This window comes from Poecilia formosa, unplaced genomic scaffold (genome assembly GCF_000485575.1).
Source record: "Poecilia formosa unplaced genomic scaffold, Poecilia_formosa-5.1.2 Scaffold3, whole genome shotgun sequence".
In the NCBI taxonomy this organism is placed as follows: Eukaryota; Metazoa; Chordata; class Actinopteri; order Cyprinodontiformes; family Poeciliidae; genus Poecilia; species Poecilia formosa.
Genome location: NW_006799942.1, coordinates 2,102,388 through 2,115,762, shown reverse-complemented (window position 1 = coordinate 2,115,762; position 13,375 = coordinate 2,102,388). Strand labels below are relative to the sequence as shown.

Sequence of the window (13,375 nt, the reverse complement as noted above, 5' to 3'; positions counted from 1 at the left end):
TATTAACCACACACCCGGACAGATGTGCACGCTTGCACGAACAAAAGGAGGCAAACAAACAGAGACCACCTCAGCCGTTTGAGGACACTATCTGTTTAATGTTATTTATAAACAGCTTCAGTCTGGCATTGTTTGATAACCACATAGAAAACATTTGGGCTCCACAAAGGAAGAGAGAAAAATAATACACAGATGTGTGTGTGCGTGTGTGTGTGTGTGTGCTTATTGAAAAGAGAGAATGGCGGCACAGGAAGATGAGAAGGGAAAGAGAAACGAGGAGGAAAGATGGAGAAAGAGGATGACGAATAGAAAGTAAGGAAAAAGATAAGGAGGAGGAGCACATAGGACACTGCAGTGTGCTGTTTATCTTGAGTGACTCAGCAAATCAAAAAGACTGAAAGTCCCCCCACCCCAAAAAGAAAACAATTATAAGAATATTAAAAAAATAACAAAGTTCCAGCCTTCAGCTCCCTGTACATTTTTCATGGGAACAAGCGAGACACAACAGTCTCGCTTCTCCACTTCTCTCTTTTTTTTTTTTCTCATTTTTGTTTTATTACAAAAGTCATTCTCACAGGAATAAACGGACACAATTTACATCACCTCTTGGTTTACAGCAGCACAAACAAAGTTCACTGGTATAGGGACCTATAATCCTATTTGTCAGGACAGTGACACTATAGTGACAGGCCGCCCAATGTTCCCGACATCGAGATAGATAGACACGAAAAGGTGGGGCTCAGCGGGAAACACACACAAGCGGGGGTACAAATATGGCCCCTGCCTCTGGAGTCCAATACGAGCCTGTTTGTTTTGGGGTAGTCTGTAAACCAGATCTCAATTTTTGTGCTTTTTTGTTTTAAATGACCTGTCATAACTCTGTTATTTTTTGCTTAATTGTTGTTTGATTATAAGTAGAGATGCACCAGTCATAATTCTGAGGCTTATCTGATCTCCACCTTTGTAGAGCTAAAATCTGACACTGATTTTAGTTCATTCCTATTTTTAGTTAGATAACAGCGTTTAAAATGTTTTTTTCTAGTCTTCCTGCCTAGAGTGGTGAAAATGATTTACACTTGGAGCACATTTGGGGATGTCTGACTGTGTTTGTGACACAGCTGTTAAAAGATTTGTGATTGTTTTTCAACCAAAGACAAACTATGGTGGCCCTGAAGTGCAAAACACATCAACAAATCCCTAAATACAACTACAAAAGGAAAAATCTGTCCATCCATTATTCAACACACTTATTCCCTTGTGGGGTCAGGAGGAGTGCTGGTACTTTCCTCCAAAGGCCACAAATTGAAAAATACAACTACAAATTAATAAATATATATATATATATATATATATATCTGATTGGGCGATTCCTCTTTTGACGTTAGAACCGGAAATTATTCTGGTTTTAGCGCAGGACATTCGTATTTATTGAAAATACAAATGTTACCAATGACGCAAATATAGCTACTGGAAACATTACCCATTTATCGTCATTATACAAGATACCAGAAAAAACTGAATCTGATGCATGTTAATGATGCTGCACACTCACTTACAGTAGGTGGCAGTATGCACCTTGAAGGCGTTTGTGATCCGCCATTATAAAACAAAAAAGAAGAATAACATGGCTACCCATAGACATGAATACTCAGGAGACTTCATGTCTACGTAGCTACGGCTATCCAAGAATATTTTGAGTTGGGACAAACCGCGAAGCTTTGGGGGGGTTTCTGCAGTTTGGGCGATGCATAGCACTGTGACTCTGTCTGCTAATCTAAACAAAGACAGAGAATGAATGTTAGAATAATATGCTTAGTTAATGTCATGTTTTTGAATAGGTTGTTGTGTGTAGTGATTTGTTGAAGTGTTTTGCGCTTCAGGGCCAAAGTAACACAATAATAATGGAGTTCACATTTTAAACTGTGTTTAGCATCTGATATTACCAATTAGTATGACTACCCTGAAAAAAACAAAAATCTCCGTGTAAGTGAACTGCCTTACAGAGATAGTTTTTAGTAAGTGATTAGGTTCCCTCCACTAGTAGAAAAGTGGACAGCTCCACATGCTTATGAAACACAATGAATGGATCACTAACATATATTAGACCAAAATTTATTCAATGCTACTGTCAGCTCATGTTTCTTTGAATGGTACTCAGATCATGAGCACAAAGGTATCTTTTAAAGCAAGATTGTATTTTTTACGGATGTACAGTGAAAACAGGCTTGCTGTTTTCCTGATGTGGATGAATTATCTCTCAGGAACAAAAGGATAGAAAAACTGCAGTAATGTTCTTCCTTGCAGTCTATACATCTTCAATTCCCACTTACTACCTCTGGCTCACCTGAAGGGTTTCTACTCCAGTAGTCAATGGACTCCACCTCTCATCTATTGACTGCTGGCCGACATGAACCAGGGGGTCAATGAGGAACTACTTCTTCCCAATTCACTGTCATCAACAACAGGGTAATGTGACAATCTAGTTGCTAACATAGGTTTCTCTCGCTCATTTTTAGTTTTGATTGTTTTTAACCTCAGAAAATAAGTTAAAACAAATGGTTAATTTGACTCACTTTGGAAATTTATTCACCTTGGGTGAATCTGTCTACAACAGGAAAGACAGCTGTTACTGCTAATTTAAACAATCCAAACTGTCCCTTTAACTGAGATTTCCAAAAGGCAGCCAAGATAACAGACCAGGGTAGAATATTCAAAAGGATAAAATGAAGCAGTTTTTCTGGACTCTGTTCAGCTTTTCTGTTATCAGCTGAAAATCAAACTCTCCCTCTTTCAAAAGAAATAATTACAGACGTGTTTAAAGAAAAAGTGTTGCTTCTTCGATCTTTGTGCTTACTCTTATTTTTTGTTCTTGTGTTATTTTTAAACTTGATCCTGAGAATAGCTAACTTTGAGTCTTTTGTACTTTTGAGTCATCTCTGGAGATCAACCAGAGCAATAACCAAATTTGAGTTCCCAAATGGCTGGTAGCCTACTGGAGGTATTCAAGCTGAAAACTGTCCACTTCCTGTCACGTGTCAATTTATTGGTGCATCCCTACTTATGAGGAGCAGCTAGTTCAAATAAAGACAACAATTCTTTGTTTTGCTGTAGAAAATTATGAAATTATGATTTGTGTTACCAGTTTCCACCTATTTCAATTGAGTGGTGGAGACTTTAGGTGAGCTGCACAGAAAAACAGGATGTCTAGAGAAAAAAAAACCAAATGAGAGTCCCGGGTTTGAAGTGAGCTGTGAAAGTGGTTGGTCTTTTTTTTTTACTTTCCAGGGGAAGACCACTGTGGAACTGCTCTGTTATCAAAGGGTGTGCTGTATCCCACTGTTCATTTTTCATGGGTAATTCTTGGAGAAGAGCACATAGCCTCCACATGTCATAGGGATTTCCTCTCTTCAGACCTAGCAGCGATAAAATCCAACTCTTCAAACAGGCTTGAAGATCAACAAGTCCTTGTTAAACCAGAGAGGAGCAGTCCGCAAGCTCCTTCATTCGTCACACACTCTGACCTTGCTTTTTACTCAACAGAGGCTGATCAAACCTCTGACACAGAATCTGTTTCCTGTGACAGTTTGGACTGAATGGTGCTTTTGAATGATACACAAACCTCCATTGCATTACAGAGGGAAGTGCACATCACTTTCAGTGAATCAGAAGTTTTATGACTGAGACTAAATCCCCTGCTTTTTCTAAGCCTGCAGAGAGGTGCTCAACCAAGAGAAGTTGCAGTGAATGAAATTGTCTCTTGCCTCCAGATGTTGTTCATAGGATAACTGGCTCCCATTAGGCACTCTTTTTATCTAGCTTTGTTGTATCCACATGGCTTTAGAGTATTTATTTTCCTTTTCCACTTTACACCCACAGTTACACAACAGTTTCTCAGAAATATTCACTCACTCTAGGATGCTGAATGAGACCAGTTGGCTTTTAGAATGATTTGTTGGCTTGGAATGGCTTTTAGGTTGGTATGCAAAGTTGAGGACAAATGATAGCTTTCGACTGGACTGCTTTGACGAACTGACAGCTATATTGTTGTGTGACAATTTCAGCTGTATTATTTAGATGCCAAAGTGTACAGATGTGCATTAAAACTGCTGTGAGACGTGGGTGCAGAGCCAATTTGCCGGCGGATTGATAGTGATTACAGCTATTACCGCTGAAACTCTTCACAATGACTCATTTTCCTGCCACCAGTGTCTGCGGTACTTTGTTTCTTGATCTTAAGGTGCTGTTGAGTGAGCAAAGAGACAGCTTTAAATGACTGTCTTTGTCCTAGTGTGAGTGACAGATCAAGGCTGTGCTGTGAGAGCACTACTGAGTCAAGAGGGTTAACTGTTTTGATACTTACTGTGTGCTCTCACTGTAATTTGAATGAATAATTGACTCATTATTTCATGAGGCTGTACAGTTTTCATGAGTACATAAATTTGATGAAGTGACTGATGCCAAAGAGACAGAAGTTTCCCTGTTGTTTCTATGCTGACATCATCAAAACAGTGGGCTGAGTTTTGCTCCCTGACTTCCATCTTTTGACACAAGAATCCCTGCATTTTTACCGCAGGAATACTTCACAATGTTCCCAAAACAGTGTCAAGTACACACTTGGTTGTCCACATGTCTCCTTATATAGCCAGGACAGGGTTTTTTTTTTTGTTTGTTTTTTTAGGAGAATTAATAATAAGGTTGCATCATTAGCACGTAAGTGTCTGGGTTCTGTTTCAGCGCAGGATCATAAAATAGATTGACAGAAACAGAGCTGATGACAAACAGGGAATAAATGCCACTGTGTGGGACCCAGTGTTATTAGCTCTCTGGACTCCACTTGGTGGACCAACAGAAGTTCTGGGGATGCACTTGTTTCTCCTTCTTGAGGATGCAGACATATCGTATTTACCTCCATCTGGAGAGTAGTCCTTCTCATCCCCCTCCTGAAGTACCTGTACCTCATTGAGCCCCCCTTTTCCCTTGCGGCCCCTGCGGGTACAGTTTTTGCGGCTTCCCTTCGGTGGACGCGGCAGGGGTGAGGGCGAAGGCAAGCTGTACTGGTCCCCATGCGGCAGGTACGGCCGCTGATGATGGTTGTGATGGATTCTGTGGCGGTTTAGGTGGTTTAAAGAGTCTCCATGCTCCATCTCCCCTCCAGAGTTGCCTCTTCTGTGACCCTCGTTCGACAAGCAGCTGGGTAGCTCTTCCTTCTTCACCATCTTCATATCCTTTCCTGCCAACTCCGGCGGTGAAACGCAGATCAGAGTGGATGTGGAGCCCCTAAACCTTCGCAGCCAGTCCCAGAGGGATAACGCCTTGCAGTCACATTCCCAGGGATTGTCATTTAGACGCAGGTACTCCAAGGCTGGCAGCTGCATCAGGGTGGCACCGGATAGCTCAGTGATGGAGTTATTGAACAGGTAGAGCGTGGTGAGACGACGAAGGTCATGGAAAGCCTGCCGATCAACCCACTGGATTCGGTTCTGGTGCAGAAGGAGCCGGTCCAAGACGCCCAATCCTCGGAAAGTGTTCTGGCGAAGACTCCAAAGCCGATTCCCGTGTAGGAAGAGATGGCTTAGGTTCAGGAGGTCGATGAATAAATCATCCTCTAAGAACTCTAATTGGTTATCCTGGAAAATAATGAAGGAAGAAAGACAAAAAGGGAATCTGAAATTAGTTATAGTTCATCATTTAATAGCCTTTATGTTAATTCCAGTAATGAGTAATATTCTTTATTGGAATAAGTTTTGAAATAAGATTCATCTTTAGCAGTCTGCTGACCTCACGTGTTATAGTAACATAATATTTCTGGATTAGGCCACGACATAAATGCTTGTTTTGTTCTACAGATTACATTCACAAACTTGTACTCCATAAATTCCAGGGAAAAGATGAACTCTGCAGGTTTGCAGGATTACTGGTAATCTCTGCAGCTCACAGAGGCTAGAAAATATCCTGAGCTGTGTTGGAGGTTACTAAAATGATTTGCTGCTTGTCTTTGTGTGCTTGCTTCAGTTTGAGGAATCGGTAAAAAACAGTCATGTCAAATAAACTGGTTTGACTTTTTTGTAGATTTCATGACCAATTGCACAAAAGTGTAAACATTTGTATATGAGGTTCTGACTTTAATCCTGTTATTTGCTGGGTACTTGATAGATTAAAATGCTGTTTCCCTTACTAAACAATGTTGGTGATTAAATTATATTTTTAACCCTTTCATGCATAGTGGTCACTATAGTGGATAGTGGACAGCTATCTAAAAGCCATTTTCTTATGCTTCTTGTGGATTTTTATGTTATAAATGCACACAGACCACTGACGTGTATTTTATGAAGTGCATCATAAAATACACTATCAACTACTGGCCATCAGCTGCTAATGCAAGAAATTATTTTTGTTAAATCCAATATGGCCGACAGACAAAAACGCCTGCTGACTGACCCGGTCCCTCCTTCTACTATAGACGACTCTTGCAGGTAAAAAAAAATATTGAGACATCAGATGACCCCTAAAGAACAATACTATTGATGTATTTTTCAAATAACAACTTTGTATTTGGAGAAAATTACAATTGATCACCTAAAAAAATAAAATAAAATTAAAAAAATGTTAAAAATTACAAACATTTTTTGCTACCTTTTTTATGCCTTTAGAATTTGTTTTTAAAAATGGAAAAATAAAAAATCCTGACACAAAGGATCATAATTCATCCATGAAAGGGTTAAAACAGAATGATAGATATTTTCATCAAAATTTGGAGAATACATAAAAAAGTAGTTAGGTTAGTATAATAGAACAGAAAACATGTCATGGACATTAGGCAATGATTTGTGTATTTAATTATCTTGTTTCTTCCTGGTGCTGCTTTGCATGGTCAAGCTTCTGTGGGTAAATTAACTTATCTACTTATCTGCTGTTAGCATTTCATTAGTGTCAAATGCAGTAGGTCCATAAAACACTACAGTATAAGGAATGCAGATGTAACATTTAGCCGTAGAGATTAAAAATGGGCAGTTATCCAAGCACCTGTAGGTAGAGATACTGAAGATTATGTAGACCAGCAAAGATCCCTGGAGGCAGACTGATGAGGCCACAATGGTACAGGTGCAGCGCGTGAAGCCGACCCAGACCCATAAAGGTGTCTGAGGCGACAGCCTTCAGGTGCTGGTTATCCCCCAGGTCAAGCTCCTCCAGCCGGTCAAAGCCGTGAAACGTGGACGGCTGTATGTAGGAGAGGTTGTTCGAGTACAGCCACAGCATCGTGGTGGTGGGCGAAAAGTGGCCGCGGAGCAGCCGCTGGATCTTGTTGTTCTGCAAGAAGACACGCTCACTCTGAGCGGGGATGCCCTCGGGCACGGCATGGAAGTTGTGAGCCTGACAGGAAACGGTGCTAGGTGAAGTGTAGCAGATGCAGTGGCGGGGGCAGGGCATAGAGAGATCCAGGCCCCACAGCACCAGCAGCAACTCCACCCCGCCATAACCTGAGCGAACAAAAGGGAAAGAGAGGAGAGTTAATGAAATTCAGACAGCAGAGATTCTATTATCAGGCACATTTTGAATGAAACACTTGATAATGCTGGTTTGCAAGGATTTAAAATGGAGACTGTTCAATGCAGGAGGAAAGATATACTCCTGACAAGATTTTCACTCAACATTTCAACTATTCTCAATGGGTTTGCCTACCTTTCCAAAAATAAAATCCTAAAAAAAATACAAGGCATTCCTTGAAAAATATAAATATGCTCCAGACTTTCAATTTCATCGTTTGGTGGTACAGTTATAAGAGAGGTACGTACATCTCTATGTTCACATTCCCTGCAACAGTCGTGACAGCGCTGCGTACCTGGCTGCCTAACATGCACAGCATTATATCCTTTGGTTATCCACCAAAACTGACAGAAAATCAATGTTTCTCCTGCTTACAAGTGAACACGCAGCACACCTGTAATGTGTTCCCACAATAAGGGGAAACCAAGAAGGAACGAGGAGGGAGGGCGAAGAAAGGAGGGGGCCTGGGAAGGCTTAGGAGGGGGGTAGAAATGATCCGCAGCAGGCCTCTGAAGTGGGTATTACTTTTCTCCTATCAGATTCCCCTCATCTCACTCATTTATTTTTATATTTATTTGATTTTTTTTTTTTTTTTTTGCTTGCCTTGGATCATTTCAGTGTTTGATGTTTCTTAGAGCTGGAAATAGAGAGCGAGAAAAGAAAAAAAAGTGGGTGGAAAGAGCATAGATTGGAGAGACACTGATCTGGGAGTAAGATCTGGATTGAGCCAGAGATAAAAATCCAACCTGAACATCATTCGTCCAGCTCCGTGGGGGCATACGCTGTCCGCCCTATTTCATTTGAAACCACAGCACAGATCCTTTTATCAGTTAAAACATATACATGTTTGGTCTTTCTAATAGCACTCGGATTAGTAGCCATTGCATTATATCAATGAGCATCCTCAGTAATCGGCAGATGTGATTGACAGATGCCACAGTGGTGCTGTATTAAAGGACAACATGTTCTCAAATGTCAGGAGAGGACTCCAGAGTATAATCCCACAAATGCGCGACCTGGTAACATAATGTGTATGTGGTAATGTTTGTCAGTACGTCTGTGACGAGGCATATGTTGCGTTTGACAAATGACCTTTTCCTCAGAAGAAGTTAACAGAAAAACAACAACAGCTGCAGTCTTGATATAATCTTATTGTTTTACCATGTCTTTTTGCCAACATCTTTTCAACACTTTCTTATTGCATGAATTAATGAATATGTATTATTAGAGTGGTCGAACAACAACTACTTAATTATTTGTGTGTTTGGACAAGCTTATTCTGGAATATTAATGAATTATTTAGAGTTAACAATAAATAATTCCAACAACTAAACTGTTTTAAAACCTTCAGCAGAGCGTGTGTCAGTTTCAGCTGTCTATCTGCTGAACATTTCAATTTAAAGTTTACATAAAACAAAATATTATATATACTCAACCACAAAGTAAACAAGCAAGTAATTTATCTATGTTTATATACAAATATTAATCATTTACAATGAATCGAAATGGTCTCTCATCTTTGGATGGTTTGTTTTTCAACCAGCAGCAACAAGTCAGTGATAAGCAAATTTCCATTAGCATTCATTTAATCTCCAGGGTAACCAACTTTTTTATTGCCCTAACTCAAAAAAGTTAGGGCAATAAAAATATATATATATATATATTCCATAAACATCTGAGCTAAAACTTAAAAAAGTCACAATTTGTTGTTTGTTTTGTGTTCATAAGAAGTCTAAATGCCAACCAGAGTTAGAAAACATTTGAATGAGTGGAGCTAAAACAGTCCTCCATCCTCATCTAAAGTCAATAAAACCTGCTTCCTAGTGCATTTTTTCATTATGACATTAGCACAAAGACCATGAAACTCAAATAGCTTGTTAATCGTCTTATAATGTGAAACTACCTGGAGTTGTTAGTCTGACTACAGAAGTGCTACAAAGGTCATGTCTAATAGCTGCTAAGTAAAATTCATCAAGGATCTGGACCACCACCTCATGTTTGAGAACTGATGGCAGTAAGTGCTTTGAAAGTGAAACATGTTTTGTGTACTTGCTGCTGAAGTACAGCCACACTGCTGTTGTGATAGCTGCAGATGTACTTTGCCACAATCTCACATGGAAGACAAAAGATGCCATCTGGTTTGTAGAACAACTTCCTCCAAAACCTGTAGAAATCATTTAGCCTTAATGGTTTCTGCACAGATGCGCAGCTTACCCATGCGATGTGCATTGATGTACCGACATCATGCAAATCAAACAAATGCCTCGAGGACACATCAGAAGACAAACATGTGATGTTTTTGTATTCATAGACTAATAGAAAGCTTAAAAACGGACTGATAGGCGATTAATAGGAATATAATCAGTGAAACACCATTTACGCCTCATATCATCTACTGCTACTCTTTTCTTTTATCGGTTTCACACACCTATATTTATTAGTCTCATGGGTCTCTTGGCTAGGTGATCATTTGCTTTCAATGAAAAATAAATACATAGCAGGTATTCATCCCTGCAGGCTGTCAGGATTTAATCGCTCTGTTCTCTCTTCTCTTTTGTTTAGCCGGTTCAGTCCTGTGTGCCTGTTTGTTTTGCGTCTATTACTGCATTATCCAAAACAGTTGTCTTCCTCTCCCGCTTTATCTTCATCCTCTGCTCCATCTCTCCTGCTGTGTCTGCTAATTAGGTGTAAAACCACTGTTTGTATCAGAACTGTGTGCAGAAGGCTACGAGCCATAGATTGTGTACATATGTCTTTCAGTTTCTCATGGAAAAAGCTTTATTTAAATGACTCGTATATTGTAAGGAATGTAATCTAAACCGAGTGGGTTCTATATTAGTCGTGTCCCTTTTTTTTTCATCCATCATCTGATTTTACAAACTGGATCTAAGAAGACAGTTTCTCCACTGTATCTGTTATAATTATTAAATAAATTGTCTCCAGTGGAAATCTGCTTGGCACATGCTTATAGTAAGAGCTCTAAACATAAGTTTGCATTTCCAATTGGTTTCAGTCCCTGACTGTCGTTTGTTGATCCCTGCAGTCATGCTTTCTTTTTTTTTTTTTGGTTAAATTTTTTCTTCATCATTTCTATCTGACTTCCACTTTGTCCCACTCATCCTTTCCATATCGAACATCTCTCTGCTTTCTTAATCTGACATTACAAAGTTATTGTGTGCCATCTGAGGAAACGTCTGCTGACTGATGTTCATCTCTTCTTGTAAATTAACTGCAGATGTTTAAACATGGAAAGCGGAGATTGCGATATTTGTCATGGAAGCTGTTTCATAGGACATGGCTCTGCTATCGAGAACAGTGCCAACATGTTGTTGTTAAAACATTTGTTCATTAATAATTTCTCTTGTAGAAAATTGAATTGCTGCAGGAAGTCTGCGATGAATGTGAACGTGGTTAAAAATAGAAAACAGAAATGTGGAGTAGCCATGTGACAAAATGACTAACCTTAGAGTTGATAGAAGCAGAAGAGACTTGGGTTGAATCCAAATAGAAGTTACTAAGAACCATTAGAGTAAACTTATAGATGAGTCTCTCCCTGAAAACACACCTGAGATAAATAACTACGTCTAAGTAATAAATAACTAAGCTAACTAGATGGACTCTGTAGTCCATGAGAAAATAATCAATCATTTATTAGAACTGTATTGGCTGTGGGACACATCAAGAAGTTGCATGACATCCCCGACTCACTTCATTGGTTCTCATTCCTGATCCGTAGGGCCCATAAGTCCCTAGCTGCCGCATGACTTACTTAAATAAGTGAGTGATTATCAGGCTTCTGCAGGAGTTGATAGCATGCTGAGGATGTAATGCAACCATTTAAATCAGATGTGTTGGAGCAGTGCCACATCTGAAACATGAATAACAGTGGGCCCTGAGGATGAGGATTCAGAAACAGTCCCTTAGATTGTTTTATTGGTTTAGATGAACTTCCAGCTGGACAACAAGAAAACAGCTGCTCCTTGCAAAATGTGTGAGTTGAAAGTTATGGATGGAAATGCAATAACTTTCAACCTTTCTCCCCTGTACTTTCTGCACAGCTAGTGGCACCCTAATTGAGTCTAAAATCAACTTCAATCATCAGAAAGGAGAAGACTATGCCCATTCAAAAAGACTCCTGCAGTTAATGTTTACTTTTACTATGCCTCAATATGCTCTTCATTTTCCTCAGTTTGCTGAATATCAATTTAAAAATCCACCTGGAAGTAATTACCTTTACACATGAGGTTTGATAAGCAATAAAAATCCCAGAAGATATTAACTTTTTTGTAAATAAATTGAATATGTTTGTTTACTTTTATATTTTCTTCATCTCCACCGTGAAGACACACCGTTAATTGCACCTGAAATCGTTAGGCTGATGCTACTCCAACATGAGAAACCTCTCAAGCTTTGATAATTTAACAGCACATTTTCCAAACGACTTGGTGTTAGATTCACTTTGTGATTTGTGTATATTTTGGTAAAGATGCTCATTTGACAGCTCATTTTGAAAATCATTTAAACTAAAATATTTTCAGAAGCAGGTCCTGTATCAAAGGCATTTTGTGACTCAACATTATTGTTTTATATTTGCTGTGAATCATTTGCAATTCGGTTTCCCTGAAACAGGTGTGGGAGGCAGTAAAGGAAGGAAATAGCTCCAGTCTGCTGCTATGCTTCATCTTTCTCATATTCAGTTACTGTGTTCTCTCAGCTGTCTGTTATTAAAGCTTAAAATGCCCAGAAAAATACTTGGAGGGGAGAAAATAATCTGCTGCTATAACGGATTTCCCTATTCTTGGAAAGCTTTTCATAAGAAGTATGAGCCTGGCTGCGAGGATTTGCATTAGTGGGGTCGGACACTCGTGCTGGATGTTCTCATTGGAAGTCTCCACCTCATCTCAAAGGAGTTGGATTGGATCAAAAACTGTGAGGTCAATCCTACTCAGAAACCGTTTTTCTCTTTGCAGACCTTACAGTGTGTCATTGACACCATTTTTTTCAATTAAGTTGTCACAGATGCAACCACAGCATTGAAAACATATAGGATGGAAAAATAAAGCACCTTCTAGATCTCTGACATTATTGTATAAGCAGCCGTGTTAACTTTAGATTTGGCTACAAAAAGCTCGGAATTTCTAATGCTATGCTAATCCTACAGTAAATGAATATTTAACCTTCCGATTATTATTGTTTCATTTGTAGGAGGAATGTTCTTATATTAAACTAGAAGAAAAAGAACACATTTTTTCCAAAAATGCTAATTTTTCACACTCCATGTCTTGTTAAAAGGAGAGTCGATGACACTCTTGTTTATGCCTTCTGGAAGAACTTGAAATTTTATGCATGAAATTCGAAAGCAGTTTGGAGTTATCAAAACAACATAAAACCAGCTAATTTCAGACACAATGCTTTGCAAAAGTTTTTCTTTTTGGATTTTGTCGTATTGCAACCACAAAACTTCCATGTAGGCCATTGTGATTTTATTTTACAGACGAACACAAAGTAGTGCACAGGAACATGTGTCCTATCTAATACTGTCCTGTATGCATACGGCTACGTCTTACGCAATGTGCAGTTATACCACACTCTTACAACTGTTTTGCTATAACCTAACCGTGCTTTAAACTTTTTAATTTATTCTCCGACATTTAATGGCACTGGATTTTGTTTAGGGGATAGATGGGACTGAAAAAAATACACACCCTGCATTGTTCAGGTTCTTATTTACAAGATCTTAGAGAAACACACATTTCCTTCTTTAATTCACAACTATCCACTACTTTGTGCTGACAAATATAATCCCACCATTGCAGGTTTTGGTAGTAAT

General features: G+C 39.1%; 1 protein-coding gene across 1 annotated transcript in view; it reads right to left on the bottom strand.

The window, feature by feature from the left end:
- Nucleotides 1–1,727: 1,727 nt before the first annotated feature.
- rtn4rl1a (reticulon 4 receptor-like 1a) overlaps nt 1,728–13,375 on the bottom strand; it is a 99,977-nt gene continuing 88,329 nt past the window's right edge. Inside the window, exons 2-3 of the mRNA XM_007554381.2 lie at nt 7,024–7,478; nt 1,728–5,627 (exon numbers count right to left, since the gene is read on the bottom strand). Coding sequence (XP_007554443.1) covers nt 4,731–5,627; nt 7,024–7,478 — 1,352 coding nt within the window. The 3' untranslated portion in view covers nt 1,728–4,730. The remainder of the gene's footprint in view (nt 5,628–7,023; nt 7,479–13,375) is intronic.